Raw genomic sequence first — 24,159 nt, 5'->3', positions numbered from 1 at the left:
TTAACACAGAGACAGACTGGAGGAACAGAATGGAAACACAACAATGTCTAAGAACAGCAAACTAACCCAAACCAAAGATCACCTGAAATGTAAGAGCTGGATAATAAAACATCGGCTATCTCGGATCCTGGGCTCTGAGTTTTTTATGTTCTGTTCTTCCATTGTTGACGTTTTTGCTGTATGTATTATGTTTCCCAGTGGTTCTTGTTTACATTTGTCTTAAAACTACTGAGTGTTTTCTCAGTGGGAATGCTTTGATGGAAAAGGGGTGAATTTGATCGCTCATTCGGGAGATTTTATTGTAATTTTACAAAAAGTCCAACTTTTAGAAAACGTAAACCCATAAAAGAAATGTCAGTGGTGAGATTTGAGCGTTAAATGATGTTTCTAAAGAATCTGAAGTCCGCTCTGTGTTTCCGGTGTTTTTTTTTTTTAACCCTTTAAGGAGCGGAAGCTTCGTCTTTATGTAACTCTGTTTTTCTGTTTTGCCTCTGAAATAAAGAGCCAGTTTCCCTGCACATGCATGTGCACACAGGCGCGTGCACGTCTACATGACTGTGCAGATTGTCGTGCGCGCGTCTGCCTGCATCTACCTGTGTTTACACGCGCGTTTTCCTCCTGAATACGCGAAGGTGGACGCTTTCTTGAGCGCGTGCACGTATGCATGCCTGGATGTGTGAGTGCGCGCGCTCGGGGCGTTTGCGTTGCTGCTGCTGAAAGCCTCCCTCTCTCTCCCTCTCTCTCTCCCTCTCTCTCTCCTCTTCCTCCCTGCTGCTTCTCCTCCGCTTCAGTTTCAGTACCGACCTCCTTCGCACAGCATCTCTGCTCTTCATTCTCCGTCTCCACCCTCCTCCTCTTCCTCCTTCTCCGCCTCAGCACCGCTTCCTCTGCAGGTGGATGGAGGCTGGGAGCCCCGGAGACAGAAGCCATGGCCGGGATGCGCCGCCGGTAGGGCTCGGTGCTGTTAGCGCTCTCATAGGTGTCCCTGTGATTTCCCGTGTGTGTGTGTCGCCAGGTCTTTGTCTATCCCGTGTGTGTGTGTTTATGGGGGAGTGCTGGCTGTTTGGGAAGTGGGCAATTGTTGCTCTGTTTTATAGATTATTGATTAATGAAAACGCCCGGTGTGACCAGGTGTGTTTTCGCCTCGTGTCCCGTCACACGGAGCCCGTGTTCCCCGGAAAACGCGCTGTTTTTGCGCATTAGTGAGTTTATATCCCACTCCGCGTCGGCCTCACCTCTCCGTGTGTTCTCGTGGTGATCAGCGCGTGCATGTTATGCGCGGTTTTTACGCACATTGTCCTCGCGCTGCTGTACCAGATGCCGATGCTCTCCTGTAGTAACGCTCCATTTCTCTCCTCTCCCTCCATCACTCCTCCTTTCCTCCCGTTCTCCAGTCACACTGCTGAGCACCTCCCTTCGCGCCGGGGACCACATCCTTAAATGACCCGCGGCTGAAGAGAGGGGGGTGTCTCCGGATCCAGCGCCCGGATCATGGCATGCTGCCCACACCGGGCATCCAGCAGTGACCATGGGGCTCCGGTCCAGGACCGTCGTTAGTAGCTCGGAGGAGCAGAAGAAGCCCTCCGGCGCTCCTCCCGGGGACTTACTGGACCAAAGCACCGCAGGAGCGGACAAGGATGGCGCCCTGCTGCTGGTGGCTCCGGGCCGGGATGACTACAAGCGGAGCTCCCAGGGCATCGGCATCGGGCTGCTGGCCAAGACCCCCCTGAACTACGCCCGACCGGCCAAGAGGAATAACATCCGCAAGAGGAAGATCCAGAACCTGATCTACGACGCGCTGGAGAGGCCGAGAGGATGGGCGCTGCTCTACCACGCGTTCGTGTGAGTATCTGAATGATGAGAGAGATCCTCCCCTCGGCTCTCCGTTCGCACTTTGTTGCAGCAGTTTTCAGGCTTTAATGAAGCTGGTGAGGAGCTCGGCGAGGCTGTAACCTAATATTGCTGCTGGAAATGAAAAGCTTCCTCTTGTATGTCGCTGTAGCTGCTGGTTATGTAAGCGCTCAGCAGGCTTCAGCTGCTGGATCGTTTCTCTGCTGTGTGTGTGTGAAAGGGCGAGAGAGGTTTCACCTGTGCAGGTATTCTGTTTGGTGGATGGATTTAAATGTGGATTCCAAACCTCTGAAACCACTTAAACCCACCAGAGTTACATAAGTGGAGCTCCAGCAGGTGGCTGATGGTGCTGAAGTGTGTTACCAAACTCTGAGCTCGCTGTGAGCGGGAGACTCGTTCAGTGATGGTCCGAGCGACCGTAAAAACTGCATTAAAAAAAAAAGAGACCAGAGTGAAACCTGCCACAGGAGTGAATGTGGACAAAACTACAGGAGCTCTTCTTTACTTTTCTTGTGTCCTGCTAATTTTAAACTTTTAATATGATGATGGAAATATTTGTATTTATGTAAAGAAAAACACAAAAACCAGGCAGCAGGTGATTCATAGTGCATGCTGCTGAGCAGGTGTCTGTACTGAAAAGGCGGCCGACAGTCGTGCACGGTTGTGACCGATTCCTGTCCAGAGAAGAGATCCCGGCGTGCAGAAAGGCCTCAGCATCCTGCGGCTGACGGCCGCCTCTGAGGCGGTGAGGCTCGTTTGTTTAGCCGTGATCTGAAGAACGACCAGAACACGAAACACAAAAAAATCACCTGTTGGTTTGAAGACATGGACACAGATTTGTTTTTCATAACAGTCAGATTTGAAGCTCATACATTTCAGGAGGTGCGCTTCACATCTGCAGCCAGATGTGTCACCGTGGCAACCAAGAAAACCGCTGTAAATTAACTGTCCCTGGGATCTTTACCTGAGCAACTAGTTTAATTTTCTAACCTTAACCAACTGGTTTTATTGCCCAAACATAACCAAACCATTACTGTTAATGATGATTAATAGCGGATCAATCAATAACCTAAATCTGTCCCATGGGGGAGTTGAACTGAGGTATCTGGTGTGAGTGGCAAGATGATTCCCTCCACTGCCGACACCTTCAGCCCTGAAGTGCAGATTTACAGTTTTATATGCAGCGCGTCTTCAAAGGTGTTGCTGTTGTTGGTGCGTGCAGCTCGTGGAGAGGCAGCAGGCAGCACCTGCATGAACTCTGTCCTGTTCTTGTCCTCCTGGTTTTAGAGGTGTTTTTGGTTTTAAAGCAATTCCAGTAGTTTTGAAATCACTGCGATGTGACTAGGGATGGGTATTGATAAGATTTTCACGATTCCGATTCCATTTTCGATTCTTATTTTTAAAAAAGGAGAACACTAAGGTCGATTAGCTTAGAACTTTGTTTTATATCTTCTCTTTGAACAAGATAGAAATTTAGGAGTAACATGGCCTTACAAACCCAACAGTGAGATCTTAAGAGATCCACAGCCTACGGCTCTTCAATGGGGTGTCACAGGGTCCCCAGGAAATAAAATTGTAAATGTAAAATAATAAAATAAATATTCTTCTGTAGCAATAACAAAGTATAACATAAATTATTCTGTAGCAATTACACAATAATATCCAGTAATGTCCCTGCCTACAATAAAACACATTCACTTACTGAAAATCGGGGGCATCTGCTGTGGCAAATGGGTGCAAGCCTTTGACCACAAACTTAGTCACTGCTCGGTGACATTCGTCTATCCTGGCCTGGAAGGAGACGCTACCGGTAGACTGCAGCGAGAACTGCCAGTCAGACTCTGTCTGTCTGTCTCATCATGGTCACCTAAATGCACAGTAATGGCAGGTCTTGTAATAAGGCAGATCGCGCTAACATAATATGCACTGTTAGCTGATTATTTACCTGCCGCATTAACGGGAGAGGACGTGCAAACGTTACCGCTGCTGCTGGGTTGAGATTCACGAGTCCGGGGTGGAATTAAAAACACGACATTCATTTAAGGTTATCGCGTGTTTTGTGAGCAAATGCTTTTGCATATTCGTAGTGTTTCCTCCCTTAAATGAAATCTCTACTTTGCAAGTATTGCAAGTTGCCCTGTTGTCATCCGTTCTCGTAAAGTATAACCAAACTTTTGAGCGTTTGAGCCGCCATGTTTCCTGCCAGGTAAATGACGCTCCGCAATGTGGTGATGTCATTCGGGGAGACTGGAATCAATAAGGGAATCGTTTGCAAAAATGGCAAACAATTCCAAGGAATTGAAACAGTGGGAACCGGTTCTCAACAAGAACCAGGTTTCGATACCCAGCCCTAGATGTGACGAATCTGATTGTTTGACTCAAAGTCGTGCTGGGACACAACTTTGAGTCAAGAATCTACTACATAACAAAACATCCGCACAGACCTTTCTTGTTATTCCTGCTGAGTCAATGTGACATAAAGGCCTAACTTTTCTGTCCTCCTTCGTGTTTGCCTGCTGCAGGTGTGAGGATCCAGAGGTCAGAGGTCACACTGATCAGGGAATAACCTGATTAAAGGTGGACACACTGACTTGATAAAGTCCTGGTGTACAGGTGTAAATGTGTTTCTGCACCTTCGGTCTGTCACAAACATATTTTTGTGTTTTGAGATCAAAAAAGTATTTTACCTTCATTCGGCTGCGAACGAAACCTGAAACGTCGGCTCAAATCTCATTTGGTTTGCAAACATTTCCAGGAAAATTGTTGGATCTCCTTCTTTTTGCCCTCCTGCACACGGTGTGAGGAGATGCTGCTGACTGAGATCACAACACTGTGTGCGTGCGTGTGTGTGTGTGTGTGTGTGTGTGTGTGTGTGTGTGTGTGTGTCTGTGTGTGTGTCTGACAATCATTTAAAGTCCCAGCTCATAGTTTGGGATTACAGAAGATGGATTCCTGAATTTAATTTATGCCTCAAACTCAGGCTACGTTAACAAGCTTGTGAAACACGACGTCTGGTTTTCCTCGTGGTCACGTCTCCAGGCTTTTATGTTGCCAGTTTTAAATGATTACAGGTGTTTACTTTTAGAATTTGGAGCATTTTGGATGAAAAACGACCACCGTGCTTCCTAACCAGTAACAAAGTGATCCTTGTTGTTTTGATCACATGGCTGTGCTGATCCTGGGTTAATCTCTAATGGGAAGGCTGAAAGAAGGCTGGTGTAAGAGTCTTGCTTGCTCTTCATTCTTAAGTGTTTTTATTAACTTTGGCTCAGAAAGCGCAGCTCTGTCTGAATCTCATTGTACTGCAGGTTGTACCTTCATAAGAAGGAATTAGTATTTTCAAAGCTGAGGTCTTAAACTCGTCTTTATGAGCCTGTGAAACATCAGAAAATGTGTTTTATTCATTGAACCAGATTAATAATCTGTTTACAGTCAAGAAGCAAACCGATGGTTTTGTTTGTTGTTAAATCCAATCAGCAGCAGACGACTGAACCCGTTACTTTAGCTTTTCAGGTAAATGTAGCCACACTTGGACATGCAGATGCTTCCTGGGAAATCTCCAGCAGAAGAGCAGCAGGAAGCTTCTACATGAATAACCTAATGCTGAGTTGTGGCTGTGTTCAGGTTGCGTAACAGCGTCCACGAGCTGTAAAAAGAGCCTGTTTTTAGTTTGGGTGAAGGTTTCACCTCCGCAGTAAAGATCTGCCGGGCAGTGATGAATCCAGGCGAAGCTGACTGTAATGAATATTCTGCATTTCTCGGAGCTGTCGACCTTTTTTTGCTCCTTGTTTGGACACACTTCAGCTCTCGGGTCTCACGGACGCTGACATTTTGGCGTCTTTGCAAAGCTGCCAGAACGACAGATGATCGCAGCTCCAGGAAAACACCTTTTGTTTGTTCTCACAATTCACCGTTGTTCCAAACAAGAGCTTTTTATTTAGCAGCCAGAGGTGCAAACTCAGCAGCTGCAGCCACAAACAACAAGAAATCACCGGCTGGTTTCTTCTTCCTGTTGTGTATTTGGCCAAGATTACCTGATGAATCAGTGAAGAAATTACTCATTTTCTTATTTATTCTCATAGCTGATGTGAATGAAAAAATATTCTGCCAAATGTTAATATTTGGGGCTAAAATATTCACTACTAGTCTGAAATATGAGCCATTTTGGAGTTTCTGCTGCGTATCAGGCTCCAGGTTGTCCTAATTTAACAATATGAAACATTATTTTATTTCTTTTACATAGAATCCTTCATTAAAAGATCTAACCCTCTGGTGTGCTCAGACAGATGGTTCTGGCTGAAAGAAGGCGGCGGTCCTGCCTGAGAGTCCGAACTCAGGGGGGAAAACCCGTCCTCCTGACTCCAGTTTATTTTTGCTACTGTGTGATAAAACAAGCCCGAAGAGACTGACTCATGGCGACTCTCGTACTCGACTGGCAGGACGCGTGCTTTCCCAGCAACACGACATATGCATCTCCCAATATGGCCGCTCCATATGGGCGGCTGGTGTCAGAGCAGGAAGTGACGTGTGAAAAAGGAAAGAAGGGGAGCTCTGGTGTTGGGGTTGGTGTGACAGGAAGTGGCGAATACAGAAACTGTGGACTGAAACATGCGTGACACGTGACTTTACATAAATGTGAACGACTCATCAAAGGGGCAGTTTGCTCCAGTTAAATACACACAAAACTCTGTTTCATCATCTGAGATTTCCATGTAAAGTTACGTGTGTTGGAAACCAACATGTTGTCCTGCTGTCACAAACATGGACTACATCACCATGACGATAAAGCCGCCAGTGAAAATAGTTCCCAGCAGCCTTTTCTTCCTTTAACTGGCTGCTTTAGGAAATTCAGGAACCTTGAAAGTTTGTAACTGTGGGACTGTCTCTGCATGTTGGATTTGTTCATGTCTAGAAGTTGAAATGAAGCTTTTAAATTAGAAAGTGAGGAAACTTTGCCTGCAGCGAGTCGCAGATGAAAAAAAAATTGGTTTCAGTTCAGGTTGCCAGATCGATTTCGTTCGATTTCACGTGCTCGGTTCACCGTGTCGAACTTTGGATGAAACAAAACTTGTTTTCATGTTTTTGATCAGCTGACTGATCCTTGACTCTGGTGGCATTCAGCCCTGCAGACAGACCGATGTCATGGAGGTTATCCGGAGTAACTGTGGTGAAACTCGTAAACTTGTGTTCGACCAAAGCTTTCTGTGCAACGAGATACCAATAGAACTACATTAGAATATGATTCTGGTTTTCTTTCATCCAATCAACAGAAAAGAAAAACAGGAATATACCTGACATGACATTAAAACCTAAGTTTTATTCAGTGGTGGAAAAATGACTCGCTCACGTCATTTAAATATAACGAAAACCATAAACATGTTCTCTGTAACAGTCGGCCATTTTTGATGTTCGCTGGTCTGGGTTGTTAGCTGATGTTGGGACTGTAAGGGGCAGCGTAATAGATGGTGTGTAAGATGGATTCAGCTTCTGAAAAAGGGTCTGAAAAATGAAGCTGATGTGTTAAATGCGTTAAACCGGAGTGATGTTTAAAGGCCACCAGGGGGCGATAGCTGTGATTGCAGAAAGACTTCTGTTCCTACAGAAAGCTGTGAGCACCTCTGTAAACACCTTCCTGAGGAGTTTATGGTCTTAATCCCTCATTTCAGGTTCATATTTAGTAAATCAGGAATTAATTTTTTTTGGTTAGCCAATGAGCATGTGGCTTCTCCCTTCACTCATCATACCCAACTTCGAAACGCTAAGGTGGCGATGGCGATACGGACCAGTGGTTGATGTCACTGCGGGTGCATCTATGGGGCGGATACGAATGGCGACGAGGCGACCAGCACCATCACTTAATGTGAATGTGTCACAGATGTCAACCAGCTGCTGGTTTAAAGCTCTGCTGCAGCTCACTGGGTGTTTAGTGTCTTGCTCAAGGGCACTTCAGCTGTTCGGGCTGACAGCAGGGGAAGCATTACTCACACACTTCACCCACAGATTCTGATGCATAGGCAACACTTCAACGTGACACATGTATGGGGAAGTGGGACGAGGATTAAAGAGCAGAAGCAGATGGATGGACTGCGATAAAGAACGAGGAAAAACGCAGAGACACGAAGAGGAGGATTCGCTGTCGGAAAACCACAAAAACACTCCGAAATCTACCTGCTTGGGACGTTACGGTTAGTCGTGTCCTGGAAAAACTTGTTGTGGCAGGTCTGTTAACAGAAAAACAAACGTTTATTCAGTCAGATTACTCGTTTTTATGTCATACTGCAACACATTCAGGTTTAACACGTTATGCACGACTGTAGCTGTAGGTGTCTAATGTTGTTTTCCAAGCTTCGCTCATGTAAACACTGCAGTCTGACGTCACCACTCGATTACCTGCAGGACTTTCCAAGCTTGTTGGAAAAAGGTGCCTTTGGAAGAGTTTTCTGTCTCCTACAAACAGTAATGTTATCATACAGCAACGTGCAGAGGTTTTAGACTCACACCAACCCGAGAAGCACCTGGTTCTCCAAAATACATTGTGTCACTCCAAAGTTAGGTTTGAAACCAAGTCTGAGAATAAGTCTGAAAAAAAACAACAACTCCGAAACCAGTGTGAAAGTCTAAACTGAGCTTGAAACCAGTCTTAAACCAGAACAAAGCTGGACGTGTGGCATGTTTGTGGGGAAACTCTAAACCAGGTCAGTACTCTGTAACCTGTTTGTAGATCACTGAGGAGAACTGGGGCTGTTTTCCAGACAAATATTGATCTGACTTCAGTTATTAATGAGTGAAAGCTAAGCGTGGCTCATCTCTTCTCCGGACTAAACTAAAGTTTAAATCCTGAATGTGACTCAGGTCCTTGTTTCCGCCCTCTGGAGGCGACACTGCGAGCAAAGGTTGCAGTATCGGACCGCAGCTACCATCACAGAGCTGAAGTGATGTAATACCCAAATTTTGGTTTCCATAACAACGCAGTGGAGAGAGTGAAATCAGATCCAGAGTGGAGGCTGAGAGCCCGGGCGAGTGAGCATGTGTGAAAGCAGAGAAAGAGAGCGAGGGAAACGCGAGATGTTTGACATCAGCAGTTTTGGTGGCAGATCGGTGGTGAACTTTGGCCTCGGCCTGGCATCCAGACAAGCCTGACAGGAGGGCTCCGTCCCACAATGCACTGCTGTATAAATGCCATCTTTCTGTTTGATGCCATGCTCTCTCTCTCACTTTCTCTCTCTTCACTTCTCCTGGATTTTGATGTTGTTTTCTTTTACTAGAAAAGCAACGACAGCAGCAGCGTCTGTGGGTGGAATCATCTCCTTCAGATGAAAACCTAGTGCTGTCAGTGTTTGTGATTTTCATGCTTTCATATCGCTCCAAGGATTACACGCCGCCCTGCAGGTGGAGGCCATCTTGCAGCCCTCCTTCTCTAAACTCTGTCAAAACCGTGTAAAGTTAAACATCCTGAAACGAGCAGCTGATCCGAGTGCTGCAGTTTAGACCAGGATGATGGACGCGCGCAAAGGAGTTCAGGAGCTCATCCAAAACCATCTCATCTGTGTTTAAGTGAGCTGACCTGATGCTGTTTCCCTGCTGTTCGGTCAAACAGCTCTCACAAAGCTGAAAACCGCTGACGGTCACATTAAACCCAGACGAGATGTTGTGTACTCATGTTTACTACCATTTTGTCATACGGATGTTTTAAAACTGACTCAAACCTGAAACTAGGTTTCAAACAAGTCTGAATCTGAACAAAGTTTAGAAAGAAGTTCAAACCCCTGAGAGCTTGAAAAACCATCCAGCTTTCATTAATACTATATGAGCTGAAAGGACTACACAGAGCTTATAACGTAGATGGTTAAATGGGTGATAAATTCTCCAGCTCGGCTTTCTGATTTGTGTCAAACTGAAACAAAAGGAGGATGACGAGTTTCCAATTCCATCTTAATCTTCCCTGATTTTTGCTGAACGTGCAAAAAGCTATTTTTACCCTGGCAGGAAACTGCTGTGCATAAATATCTGAAACCTCAGCAAATTACTGTCTGAATCCAGGCTGAACGAGATTAATGTCACACTTTATTGGCACATCTGTCTCTCCCGGTGCAGCCGCCGTCATCGGTCCTTTGTCGGCGTGAAACCTCATGTTTAAGTAAAGACATCCACAGGCAGAGATGTTTGAGTAGTTTTGCCACTGCACAATAAATGAAACGTCCTTGTAGAGGGGAAAAAAATGCACTACTGCTCATCATTCATCTTTTTAAAATGCTGTTGGTTGGGACCAGATCAGGTTTTATTAGTAGTCCTGTAGTTTTAGTGCTTTTTATTTTGGTCGCAGATCTATTTTCTGTGCAGGAAAGCTGTGACCTGGGTAGGACTCGAGGGCTGATTAGAAAAATCTTGTCTTAAGGACCTTCAGCAGAGCAAAATCAGCAAATTTTGATTTGAGAAGCTTTCCGGCAATCTGCTCAACCAACAGGAGGTCGTAATGAAGTCCGCAGTGTGTATTTACAGTAAACAGCAAGCGTGATTGGCTGTAAAGACGTCACATGAGACTAGCTGCGTAAACACAGATGGAAGATTCATACTTTACCATCCGGCATACTTTTATTAATATTTATATAGATAAATTCAACCTGCTGGAAACACAGGAAGTTAAAACTGCGAGAACAGACCAACACGCCACGAACTCCTCGAACCATCGTACAGAGGCAAGAGACACGCCCTCGCTGTTAGCTTCCTCCATCCTGTGATACGGTGCACTGCTGCTGACGGGTGGTGTAGTTATCATAGCTTGGCCTGTTGTCACTGACAACATTTATTCATGTATTTTCATGTTAATGCATTTGTTGTCAGAGTAGTGTAACAGGACAGAATACTGGGCTGCCGGGTCCGTGGTGTCCACGTCCACAATGGAGTCAAATGCAGGCTTCAGGGTGTAGCCGAGAGTAGCTTTATACATCTGTTTTTACAGTCGTGTTGGTTTCCTCCTCTCAGTGTGAGTGCACCTCCTTTTACTGCTCCTCACACGAGTCTGGGTGGAGCTTACAAGAAGCAGATGAGGTTGGTGGAGTTAATGCTACAGTTACTGCAGTAAAAGTTTCCATTAGAGGGCGACAGAGAGCAACAGTTTGCAGACACACAGGGAAAAGCTGTTGTTGTAGCTAACACGCATAGTGACGACACAGAACTACATCTGATCAACCGATACGACCTAAATCTGATCCTGCTCGTTGCGTCAGGATAGACTGATATTGTTGGATCGCTGCGTATCAGTTCCCGGTCTGTTCCTCACAGTCAGGACGACAGCTTATTTAATCCAGCACTGTTCTCAGTTCAGTAGATCAACGTGGATCTGAAGCCGGGTTAAAAAAACCAAAACGCTGGGAAAACGTTGGATTAATGCATTCCTGCGTCAGTCACCAAAAACTACCTCAACAGGTTTCAGAAAAGATGGCGGTTTGAGTTTAAATACGCCCCTTTTACACGATGTCACTGATCCATGATGTAAAACAGCATCTGTTCTCTTTAATTCTCTTACGTTATTTTAATCAGTGATGGGTGTTTTCATCGAGTACGTGTGACCTTTTAACGGCTGGTGTGGGCCTGTGGGTTAAACCGCCCCGATCAGACGCTTGCAGGCTGGAAGTGGAGTCAGAGACTGTGCAGATAATTAGTGGTGACGAGCGCTCATTAGCAATCAGTAACTCCAAACAGCAGTCACAGCAGACTCCACGGGGTGAGAGTGATTTAGTCATGGCAGACACATCAGGCGAGCGCGAGGAGTTAATTGAGCTTCTTTTTAAAGCTCCTCTGCAGTTTTGGTGCTTATCTTTAATGTTTGGAGTGAGAGGCTCGGCGCTGTGATCTGAGTGCATTTATGATCTTTTATGTATCAGGATACGATAAAGTGTCAGCTGACAGTTTGAGCCCACAGATGCACAAAAAGCTTGTTCCTTTATGGAGCCCCATGGAGGCCTCGGCGCCTCTCGTCCTGCTCGGCTCGACGAGTCTCTGTGAAATAAATGTGAGGCGTTTAAACCAACCTCGCTTCCTGCGTGCAATCAGTCGCAGCTGTGACGCTTCGGCGAGAACACATCAGTGGCTGAAAGAGCCAGCCGCTCTTCAGGTGTATCAGATTGATTCATCGTGTTCTTACACGTTGATCAGTTTTACCTCGAGCACCGAGCCGTCGTTGTTTTTACTGATGTTTTCGTGCAGGTAGACGGAGCTGACGTGAGAAACAGTGCAGCGATGTATAAATAGGCCCTGCCAGTGACTTATGTAACAGATTACAGCTTACACATGCGGTCCATTTTCAGACGGCATATTGATTAAACTGCGCTCCTCAGGAAGATCAGAATTTCCAGAGTTTCTGTGGGAGCAGCCACATGAAGAGGTGGCAGTCCAGATGTTCCTGAGGAAACATCTGGACTTTGGAGATTATTTAAAAATCAGACTTTGAACTATTTTCCCAGCCACCTGTGGGAAGCATATCTGCTACGTGAGTCCTTGTTTGACCAGGAAGTGAAACTCTTGAGATTAAGAATCTGTTTCGTGAGACACCTGCAGACAGGAGCTCTCCTGAGTTTGGAGAAATCATGCAAACTGCACACAGAAGGACCCTGCATGGGTTCAAGCCTGGAACCCTCTCGCTGTCAGACCACAGTACCAACACTTTGGCCTGAATCACTTAATCCTTAATTCCTGTCTGACATGTCTTTCACTCACAATTTCTGTAGGTTAAAATCATTTTATTTTTATATTTTGTTTTGTTTTCTTATTGAATTTAAACCTGTTTTGAGGTAAACCCACAGTTTGCCTTTAAATCCATTAAAATAAGGCTATTCTAGGTGTAATGATGGAAGCAGGGAGGTGGGCGTCTCCTGTTGAGTTGGGAGCCCAGGGTTGCAGAATGATTAAGGGTGAGGACCTTTGAACTAAATTATCATTGGAATAATTTACAAAAATCATCTCCAGCAGTCTTAGAGGGACGTAATGACCCGAACAGGCTCGATGTCTTTGAAGACAAGTTGATGGGTTTTGATTGGGAGATGGTGGCGTGCACTTTCACCCACTCCAAGGTTGATTTGCTGCTGACAGAGGAGACGACACGGATTGTTTCTGCTCCTCTTCGTTCACTTCCACTGAAGAGTCTGATGTCCGGTGGTTTGACAGATGTCTTCCATCAAACCAGTTGTGCGTGTCTAATGCATCACTTCCTGCGAATCAAGAAGAGGTTTTAACCGCAAACTGGAAATGACTTCCACAGAAGTCCATTTATTTGTCTCCTGATTTTATGATTGACTGCTATTGATCTGGATCTAAGAGGCTAAAAGCGTCTTCACTCTAATTATTTATGGTTCACTTGTGTTTTAATGGCAGACTGAACATGTTATTGCTTTCAGAGGAGCGTCATTTCATGGGAAATCACACATTTCCTCCACATCGGAAATGTCACTTTTCTTTTTCTTTTTTCCCAGCATTTCTGAGGCTACTCAGAAAAAGTTAGAGCTTGTGAAAGTTCTCTGTGCCGGGCTCATCTTCCGGCCCTGATGCCTTCTGGGTCATTTTTAAACACCCGTAAATGTAGCTCATGAAATGGAGAAACAGCACTGATATGTCCACATGTTCCTCACAGTTTGGACATATGATACGGATCAAACAACTCTAAGTTCTCCAGATGTTTCTCCAGGACGGGTGGATGATGTGTTTGCAGTTTCGTTGACAGCTCGTGGAATAATATGACAGGATTGTTTTAACATTCAGGTTTGGTGACACATGTCCAGGTTCAGTGAAGCTGCAGAGTTTGAAGGACGTCTTCAGGGCCTGGATGAGTTTGATCAGTGTGCCGTGGGCTCAAAACGTGGTTAAAAGGAGACTTTTAGCTTGTTTGGAGCAGCCGCCCATCCCACGTGGTGATACGACCCAAAGTGCACAGTGACTTTGTGCACTTTTGCTAATAAAACTATGAAACACTATTGGCTGCTCCTGTGATTTGAAATTATGAGTGACCCCAGGCTTCTTTGAGAGGCTGGAACATGAAAAGGTCACATGGCATGGCGCCAATAAAAACACAGCAGTTATTGTATGAAAAACACGAGCTGATTCTGAGGGTTTGGCTGATTTGCCAGGATGAAGGGCCGTCTTTGTTGCCGCTCGTTTAGGTCACTGTTCAGGCCTAATGAGCGATTCATGTTTCACTGAGTACATCCTCATAGTAAAGTGTTAACATGTAAAGTTTGAAGTTTGCGTGGGGACTGCGAGATGTTCACTGACAGTTAATAAAGTAGGATTTTCATGATTTACATGCAAACATAAACAAGACCTCAGTGACTTAATTCATTTATAGGAGTCTCTCTGTGGAGGCTGTTTGTGTTCAGGGTTTCCTAATGGACTCTGTGGTTGTGGTCATTTAGTGTAATGATATTTATGTCAGACAGATGTTGGAGCAGAGCGAGCGCCATGCAGCCGGGAGATGAAATGTAAGATCGAGGCTCTCTAATCTCTAAATTTAATCAAACGTCGAGTCTGAAAAGTGAGAAAAATGTCAAGAAATGTTGTTTTTAGATGGTTTCATTTTTGTTGCCACCATGTGGCCAAAAATAATCATTATATTAATATTTATGTCTTATTTCTTTTACAAGAGCTCAGGACAAATATGGAATTTTTAATATGTGGAGAAGGAAAAACCATTACATAACAAACTCACAGCCCAACACCTGGGTGAAAGCTGAAACGGGACGCGAGTGGGAACATGAAAGGTCTGCTCCTACCTGCGCTCGTGTCCCGTCATTATGATGTCATTAAGAGTCAAATCAAAGTAAGAAAAATCGTCCTTCACGGTTTCTCTGAGATCATTGTTTCGTCATCAGTTTGTTTCACAGCCGGAGGATTTTGAGCCTTTGTGCCAGAAACACGACTGAACTATTGATTAAGCGATCGATCGCTTCAGCTCTGGGTGGATGTTACCTGGATGTAGCTCGTTTGTCTGAAAACATCAAAGAGGAAGGATCACTGATCAGCTGGTGTAGATCACATGACTGCTTTAAACTGAAGATTCGCCACCAGTTTCATGTAAATCTGAATCTTTATTATCCAACATGTCCTGATGAGTGGACAGTTCATGGGCAGCTGTGAAAAACCACTTCCACCTGCAGGAAACATGTTTCCCGGTGGAGAATCGGGAGGTGGTCACAAACATAATGAAGCCTTCAGGTGTTGTTTAAGGTGTTAAGACAGCAGGAAGGCTCTGGAGTGAATGTCGGGGTTGACTTTGTGCCATACAGCTCACCACATGCTGCTTTTTACTCTTTAAGAACACAGCGAAGGAAAAAACAGTAACTTTTGAAGAAGGAACGCATCAGAGCATGCTCAGATGCGTCCTTATGAGTCTATAAGACGGTATGTTTGAGCGGTATTTGTTCAGATGGCGCGTCGGAGCAAAGAAAACAGAAAATAAAGAAATCTGCAAATCTTACATTGTCAGCGAGTGCACGGCTTTAATCTGTGTTTTAAGATCATTTAGATACAAAGGCCAACAGGACGGCTTTGAAATGATTCAGATTAAACAGGATTTAACATGGATTATATTTTGATTTAATCTGTTAATAAACCCAAAGAGAATAAAAATGCTCTGTTACGGCCCCTAAATCCATGACGCAAAGCAAACTAACACGGCTGCAGTTCAACAGACTTAATAATAAAAATTATGATTACTCACAAAGAACAATCACGAATAGATGCAGAAGACGACGACGACGACCAGGAAGCAGGCCCACAAAGGGCCGCCGGAGCCCCGAGACGTTTGCTGCTGTGGCCCATAAATCATGGAAGGAGTGCGCCTCAATAGTTCATCACTTTAAAGATTAGTAGCAGAGGTAGCTTTGATCAGTCTTTTTTTTAATCTTCTTTATTTTTATCTTCAGTTTTAAATTTTATTTCATTTTTTTTTCTGTTTTTGCTTTTTGTTGCGTGTGTTTTCTGTTTTATTGCTGTCTTTTAGATGGAAAGCACTTTGTTGCTGTTTTTATGATGTTCATGAGCTAAATCCCAACTTGGCTCGTGGTTAATGCACAGAAAGTTGGTGCTGATGGAGACGAGGGCTCTGCAAAGGCCTCATCTCCATCAGCACGGTGACTCCACCCTCTTCATGAAGCTGCCGCCGCACGAGCAGGTTAACCTGATCCTGAGATCTCTGCCTGCACGTGCACACTGCTTTGTGTTTGGACAGAAATCTGTGGGGACGTATGCTTTCGCCCTTTCAGGTGATGGTACCTTCTGCCAAGAGGGCAAAGGTGAACGGGCAGCAGGTGTCCATCTTTAGGGAGCTCCGAACAGCCGAGACCTTATGACATCACCCACCTCGCTCTGTTCACAGTAAGACCATCGGCAACAGCTGCTGATGCTCAACGAGAACGAAGGGTTTGGGTGGTGTCTGTGAACCTCTAAGGCATGGGAGGTGCACAGCGCAGGTTTCTGTGCACCATCAGAGGTCTGGTGGAGGCCTCTGATGGACCTCCATTGGGCCGCTGCAGATGAAACCCCTCATTGTGCTCAGCTGACGGGTGAAGCTGGTCTGGACCCGAGCGGGGCTCAGATTCTGTCTCTGATGTCACGTTTGCGTCACGTCACAACAATGGCTCCTCTCATCGGTGACTCAGCATCTGGACCTTTCCCGATCCACATTAGTTCGACCGATTCCCTGTTTCCGTGACGATACTGTGGGGATTCAGCTTGTTGTCTTCCTCTTGAGCACAATTACACCAAACACTGGAGCAAATTCAATTTTCCTGCTGTTATCAGTGTTTGTACATTTCTCTGCAGCCCTCGTTGGAGGTTCTCGCTCTGCCACGCTTTATTATTTCCCCTCGCTCTCTCTTCATCCCTCGGACACAGACGGCGGTAATGTTTGTGGCGCCCGGCGGCTCCAGCGTCCCCCGAGGCTGTTTGCTTTGGGCTGCAGCCGCTTAAGAACGATACCTTCAGGTTTCATTTACGTCAGGCTGTGCAGCTTTAATCTTCAGGTTTGAGCTGGAATCAAGTTTTTCAGATCAAAGTCTATGAAGTCTGCACGTCTGTATCCTCTGTCTGCAGCAGTGTTTCTGTAGATCTGCTGAACAAGGAACTTAAAGGCTTTCAGGATCCTGCACAATCACATGTTTTTGCTGTGACGTTCCAAAGTGATTTATTTTCATGTTGTTCACATGCACACCTGATTCATTTTGATCTTCTGATGATTTCTTGTCCGAACCTGAACAAACATCCAAACAAACCATTGCTGTGTTTGTCGAGGAGACGTGACACTCCACCCCACCGTCTGTCCTGAAGCCTCTTCTGGATTTAAACTCAATTTGTTGCTACAAAGCAATCAGTTTCTCGCTATTTTGCCTCCCTTTGTAGTCATTTTCTCGCTCTTTGTGGTCCCTTTGGATCTTGCATATCTTTTCAGTGATGTTACATAATTTGAGAGTCAGTTCTCATCCGTTTGTGATCATTTTGCATCCCTTTTGTCTTTTTATGGGGCTCTTGTGCCAAATGATGGATGCCAAATGAATCTCGCATGTCTTTCAGACGTTATTTGACAGTCATTTTTCATCCATTTGGTTATTTTTTGATGAATAGAAATCCTGTAGGAGTCCACCAGCCTCTTATTGGAGCCCTGTTGTCATTGTGAGCCTTTCTGTGCTCATTTTGAATCAGTTCTTTTGCGTTTATTAGTTTTTCTGCCCTTTTTAATCATTTGACAGTTGTATATTCATGTCCCTGTGTTGCATCCTAATGCCGCTTTGTTTACATTTTTCATCTCTGTGGCTTTCTCGTGTCTCTCTCAAGTCATTTTGCATCCCGCTGCAGTCATTGTGCATCCCTTTGCATGTAAAATGTATCTAGCATCTCTTTGTCTTTCACAGCCTCTGAAACGAGACTCATTAAGCATGTTTTCTTTCAAGCTGTGCTCATTTTGTCTCACTTTGTGGTAATTTGATGCCGTTTTTGGCTTATTTTTCATCTCTGTTGACATTTTTGCTTCTCTTTTCAGTCACCTTACATCATCTGACATGATTTCACGGTTCCTTGTGATCATTTTCAGTCGTTAGGTCTTTTTGTTGTCATCTCTTTGAGCTTTCTGTGCCTCTTCAGTTATTTTGTGGTAATTTTCTGTTGTTTAACGATGATTTTGGTTTACATTTGTGGCAGTGAAACGGCCTGTTTGCTGTTGGAGGAGTCTCCTGCTCTCTGAGGCCACGTCGGTGCCAAAGGTGACCAGATACAAGCGGAGGCGTTTCACGTTTATGATCCCTCAGAGTGATTCAGTGCAGCAGCTCAGCTGCAGTTTAGCAGGTGGTTAACGAGGGTTTCTCTGCTCATTTGTCTCCGTGGTGACGGGTGTAGTTTACAGCTCCAGCAATGGACGCTGGGTAATGGTAATAATGATTTCACCGGGTGTAATTTAGATGAAGCATCACTCGTGGTTTTACTGTTACCGTCCTCACTGGTTTGACTCGGGCAGAGAATTTTTAGGTGATGGGTGATTAAAACACGGCGATGTCGGGGAAACGCGCAGCTCCATGAATCTTCTTAATGTGATCATCGAGTGAACGCAAGACTGTGGTTGTGCATGTGTTTATTAACAGATGGTGACCTCACAGTGAGCAGCATCAGAGACCAAGTCAGGATTTTATGGGAGCGTTAAACTCCACAAGTCTGCTCAGTTTGTCTTTTGGGGGTGAAAATGATCAAACTGTGGCAGCAGTGAACGAGCACAGTGGATATTTAGCTGCTGTCTGGTGTGTCGGGTACATGCGGAGCTCACAGTCAGACGGATCAGACTGCAGCTGAGGTTCAGTGGGAATCTTTTATGGCTGTGTTGGATTTTATTCATCTTTAATGCATCAGTGAGAAGGAGTGCTGCAAACTCTCTCGTGCTCATTTTGCCAAAACCAGACGCTTCTCCCTGGTTGGTTTCCAGAAAAATTCATTTTGTCACAGCATATAAATAAAAAGCTGCTTCAGACATTCGTGCCCGTTTCTGTTCATCTCATGTAAAAGTCCACCATGTCTGAACGGTGCCTCTGGGAACCAGCAGCCCCGAGACTAAAGCACTTCTGCCCCCTTTTTACTTTAGTGTCTCTTCAGTCGTTTTGCATTGTTCAACCAAGACTGTGCAAGTTTAGTTTGGACATTTTGCACCCCTGCGTAGTAATTCTGTCACTTCGTGGTCATTTTTCATGTCTGTGAACTGTTGCTGTCTCATTTCAGTCACTGTGGTTAATTTGTGTTTCTTTGTAGTCGTATTTAGTTTCTCTGTGGTCATTTTCTGCCTGTTATGATCTCTGTGGATACTTATCATCTCTTAGGTCCATTCAACAGAAATTTGAGTATTTTGGGGTGATTTTGCATCTGCTTCTCTAAGGTTTTTTTTTTTTTAAGATTATTTTTTCCTCTCCATATTTTTCATCTCATGGTACTTTTGCATCAGTTTGTGAAAATTTCAAAATGATGTCTCTCTTTGTTGTCATTTTATCATAACTTCTCTGCATTTGTGAGCATCTTGCAGCACTTTTGAGTCAGTTTGCCGTCTCATTTTGTGGTTATTTCATGTTGTTTTCATCTCTGTGGGCTTTGGTTTGCATCCCTTTGAGCTCATGTTGAGTTTTTCTTGTAGTTTTGTCACTTTGGGGTAGTTACTAATCTTTTCTGTGGTGGTTTTGTTGGGTTATTTTGAGTTTCGGGCTGTTATGGAGAGTTTAAGATGCTTCCCGATAAAACATCAGAGTTTTAGTTTCTGAGTTAAACCTCCGATGTGTCTCTGAGTCCTGCATCTCACTTAAACTGTGACATTTTTGGACTGATCTGAGTTTTCACGTGTTTTTGGTAATTTTGTCATCCTCTTGATTTTTTTTGTTGTGTGGCTCACATTGAGAAGTGTTTTGTTCATTAATCACGGGATTTGTGAAGTCCTCGGAAGACATTGAGCTCCAAGTTGTTCCCAAGCAAAAACTGCAACGAGCTGAAAACAGAGGCTGTGTAAGTGCGGTCCGTTCTTCTTTTGTGGTTATTTTGCTCCTTCAGATGTTTGTTCGACCTCTGAGGATCAAACCCTGCTCAGTAGGTCCTCTCAGAAACACATTAAAGGTCCGAATGATGCCACTTTAACTCAGCTGATATTCAGATGTTTAAATTTACACCCAGTGCCATTCAGGCATTTAATTGTTTCAAATGTAGAAGAAGAAAAAACGGTTTCTGTTGATCACTGCAGCTGCTGGCGGGTTAATCTGATATCTGACGCACACACACACACACACACACACACACACACACACACACACACACACACACTCGTGCACACAGGCAGGGATCGATGGCTGCAGGCAGAGCGGTCGGACCCTGAGGAGGATGATCTTACCAGGAGGAGAAAGCATAGCCGGACTCTGTAAAGGGAAACCCCCCTCTCCAATCCCACAATCCCTTTCTGCAGCGCTGCTGCTGAATACCAGACCTCCATGAACCTGTGTGTGAGTGTGTGTGTGTGTGTGTGTGTGTGTGTGTGTGTGTGTGTGTGTGTTACGGTGCTCTGGTGCTCTAAGTCTGTTGCTGAGGCGGGGCGTTAACACCCTGCAGTAAAGCCGGGGGTCGTGGTGAGGGAGTCATTAGTGTCTGTAATTTCAGTCCCACCTGAATCTGCCGTGTCAGTGATTTTCACAGACTACCTGAGTCCGCCGGCCTCGTCAGCTTCCCGTAACATGACGGGAACAGTAACCTGCCCCCCACCCCCCCCCCACCCACACGCTGACATTTCTGTCTGTTTGATGGCTGCAGCAGCGGTGTGTCCCGTGGATCCTTTTTACAAACAGCACTTGTAACGTTAACGTCAGAGTGAGAACATCAGAATCGCTTCAGAGTTTGTTTGTTTTTCTAAAAAGAAAAATGATGACAGGGCAAACCGCTGTAGGATCGAAGAGTTCAGGGAACGTTTGTCCTGCTCCTTAATTTACTCCTTGATTTACAGCCGAGTAAAACAAACAGACGCCAACACGTGAGTCTGAAACTAACCCGGATTTTTTTTTTCTCCACGTGAGTCAAGCTGGTGTTTTAAATCTGTATTAAACTGGAAAAAAGCCTCATTAGTTGCCATCTACAGCAGGTCAGAGGTCAACGAGTCTTCTAAAGGGTCCAGAACTGAGGCTGTAATCACAGAGTCGGAGTCAGGAAGTGAGAGAGGTTTGGACCTTGAATGTTTGATAAATTCAGAGTTTCTTCATTTCTAACTGTCCAGAAATCTGAGAAATGTCGGTGCTACCCAAACGCAGCCACACAGCAGTTTGTGACCTTTAATCTATTGATTTGTGCCTCTGGATACAAATTCTGTTTTGTTGTTTTTGTCCCTGAACACGAATTTTCCTTAGTTTCGTCTCTCTGATCTGTACTAATTCATGTCCACGTACACAAAATCAATAGATTTCACTTTTAAAGGGCAAAAAATGAAAAGTCAAGTTTGGGGCTTGGAGCCAGTCGTTCGCCATGTCAGAGTCGGAGTGACTTCTTCACCTGTTGCTTTTTAAAGTTGCTGGTTTGAACAGTTTCATTACATCAAACTTCAAGGACCTCCATGAAGCCTCACGCTGCAGTAGCTCCCTGAGAATCTGCATGTTTTTAGGGTTTCTGGAGAATCGCAGTAATTAACTGTACATCCACTGGAACAATACAATCAGGATCTGCTAATTGGTAATTCAGCTGCGTTTAATGTCACAGTATGTAAATGAAAAAAACAGGCTTCGAAACAGAGCACACTGGTTTTCCTGGTCGTGTTTCCTTCATCCAGCATTTTCTCTCTCTGCCGTTTTCAGCACAGCACAAATCTGTCCCCAAGAACTTCATTTGATTTAGATTACAATTAAAACAGCAGGTAAATCCAGCTGTAATTGTTGCTGGAGGGGTGAGAAAGAGTCTGATGTATGCTGCGGACTGGATTACAATCACTCCACCTGCCCTGGAGAAATAAACAGCCAATAAAACGGAGCAATAATGCACTCTGCAGTGTCCTGATACTGCAAATAAACGGCTCTGCTTGCCGTCATGGCTTTTTTAGCTCAGTTATTTTTACACCTTTACATGTCTTCAAGTCAAAACACCTAAGGTATGGCACCATCGCAGGCTTCCTCCTGTGCTCCCCAGTAATCCAGATTAAATGTCAATCTTTAATTTCCTGCAGCTGGTTGCAAACGTGTGTTGGTGCGTTTGGTAAACCGCACACCTGCCTCAGCGCGAGATAAACTGCACAAGCTGGAGACAATTACCGATCCTCTCCTCCAGCCCGGCTCCCTTTAAAGCTGAGGGATGAGTCAGAGCCTCTGCAGATCTGAACCAGCGAGAGCCGAAGCTCTGCAGCTCCCTGTGTGGTTGTTGGACAGATTTAGCCTGCAGAGTGGAGTCATCAACGGCGAGCATGTGTGTGCGTGAGGCACGTTAACGCTCGGACAAATCATCTCAAACATCAGCACCACGGAGAAGGCTCCGATTCACACTCGGAGAAATCTGCTGCGTCGCTTTACGGCACGGTGCAGGCAGGGGGCGCTGTTATTGACGCGCAGAGGTGCGTGTTTGGGTCGTGAAAGTTCATAAGAACACTTTTTGTAGGTTTCGTTTTCTTCTGTTGGGAAGTGTTAAACTGGGCGTAGCTACAAGCGTTAGCTGGAAATACTGACACACAAACAGTCTGATGATTAAAAGCTGATGAGATAAACTAGAATCTAGACTTAGATTAAGTCTATTAGCAACAACAACTACTCTAGAGTCCAAGAATAATCAGCTGAATAATCAATGTACCTCAAGGTCCTCTGAAAACACCGAATACTTTTAAAAATATAAACCTGCAATGATAAAAAGTAGATTTAACAGCTCTAAACTGGGTCGAAATTCACCAGATTTTCTTGGATAAATGAAGGTTGACATAAATAAATAAACTCACAATAGATAAAAATGTTGGGTGTATGTGAGCAGGATGAAGGAGGCACAGCCTCAAACCCGCCACCGCTGCTCTGGTGTGTTTATGGAGAAAGTGGGTCAGGACGACCTCGGGTGCTGCTGACTTCGGGGTACATGATGCAAATGCTCATGATGTTTGAGGTGGAGAAGCACCTGAAACACAACGGCAGCAGCCCACCAAGAAGAATCGGTGTGAAAGGAAAATGACAGACAGTTGTTTGTTTTTCTTTTTTCATTTGAACACCTCTGATTTTTCAGCATGCAGGAAGCGTCAGAAAGACAGAAATAGTAGTTCAGTCAGTGGGTTTGTTGCCATGCGGAGAAAAACCGACAGGATGCTGCAAATCGGAACAAATACATGAATAAATAAAGTTGGCACATTGTTTTCATAATACCTGGCCTTATAGTAACTCCTTTTTTTATTTCTAAACTTAAACAGATTTTCCTGCAGCAGTAATTACATGACATGTGGTCAAAGGTCATGTAAACCAAGAGAGGGTCTCAGAAATACACATTTGACTGCAGTGTTCAGAGGTTGGGCTGTTTGATGTGTGGGTAGCACACAGTAGTCAGACTCCTCGTTATTTTAAGGCATTTATAGGTTTATTGGAAGTTCTCAGTTAAATCTGCTGAATACCTGCGTGTCCCAAACCGGTCTGTTAGGTTTCTACACTGATTTGTAAATCTTGCAGAGTATTACTGTTGCAGGAACATGGCTCCCATCAGGATTTCCCTTCACTGGAATAAAGACCCAGTTAATATTATCTGTCTCTTTGGCCACCTCCAATGTTGCTTAAATATTGGGGTCAGTGTTGAGATGTGAAAATCAGTTCTATATAAATAAAGTTAATGTTTCCTGGCTTCACGCTGCAGCACAGGGAGATGATCCGAGACTCTAAAGCCTCTAAAAGTGCCACAGAGCGAGCCGAAGGATGTGTTATGGCAGTAAAAATCTAACTTATTAGCTCATTAAACTCAGTGCACCGTAGCTCCGGATTAGATCATCGCACTGAGCGCGCTCCTGAATCTTTTCTGTTTCTGACTCACGATTTGGTGTCATTACTCTGCAGGTTAGTTAGCCAATCAGAGAGCCATGACGGGCTCCGTGCTAACCCTGCTTTCACCACCCTCTGTCCTGATGAAGCTGGAGGAAGACTGACGGCACCTCAGTTCACGTGTGTGTGTGTGTGTGTGTGTGTGTGTGTGTGTGTGTGTGTGTGTGTGTGTGTGTGTGTGTGTTTGACACAGTTTTTGTTAACAATGAATTTGCACTTAATTATCAACTGCAGCTGTTTTTGTCTTGCAGTGCAATTTGTGTCTGTTGGTGCACATTAGAGG

The 24,159-nt window shown here is 44.8% G+C and overlaps 1 protein-coding gene across 1 annotated transcript in view; it reads left to right on the top strand.

The window, feature by feature from the left end:
- Nucleotides 1-820: 820 nt before the first annotated feature.
- kcnq3 (potassium voltage-gated channel, KQT-like subfamily, member 3) overlaps nt 821-24,159 on the top strand; it is a 106,627-nt gene continuing 83,288 nt past the window's right edge. The window contains exons 1-2 of the mRNA XM_031735053.2: nt 821-948; nt 1,395-1,842. Of these exons, the coding sequence (XP_031590913.1) occupies nt 1,529-1,842 (314 nt within the window). The 5' untranslated portion in view covers nt 821-948; nt 1,395-1,528. The remainder of the gene's footprint in view (nt 949-1,394; nt 1,843-24,159) is intronic.

Source organism: Oreochromis aureus, linkage group 18 (assembly GCF_013358895.1).
Source record: "Oreochromis aureus strain Israel breed Guangdong linkage group 18, ZZ_aureus, whole genome shotgun sequence".
Classification (NCBI taxonomy): Eukaryota; Metazoa; Chordata; class Actinopteri; order Cichliformes; family Cichlidae; genus Oreochromis; species Oreochromis aureus.
This window is presented reverse-complemented; position numbering and strand designations above follow the sequence as displayed.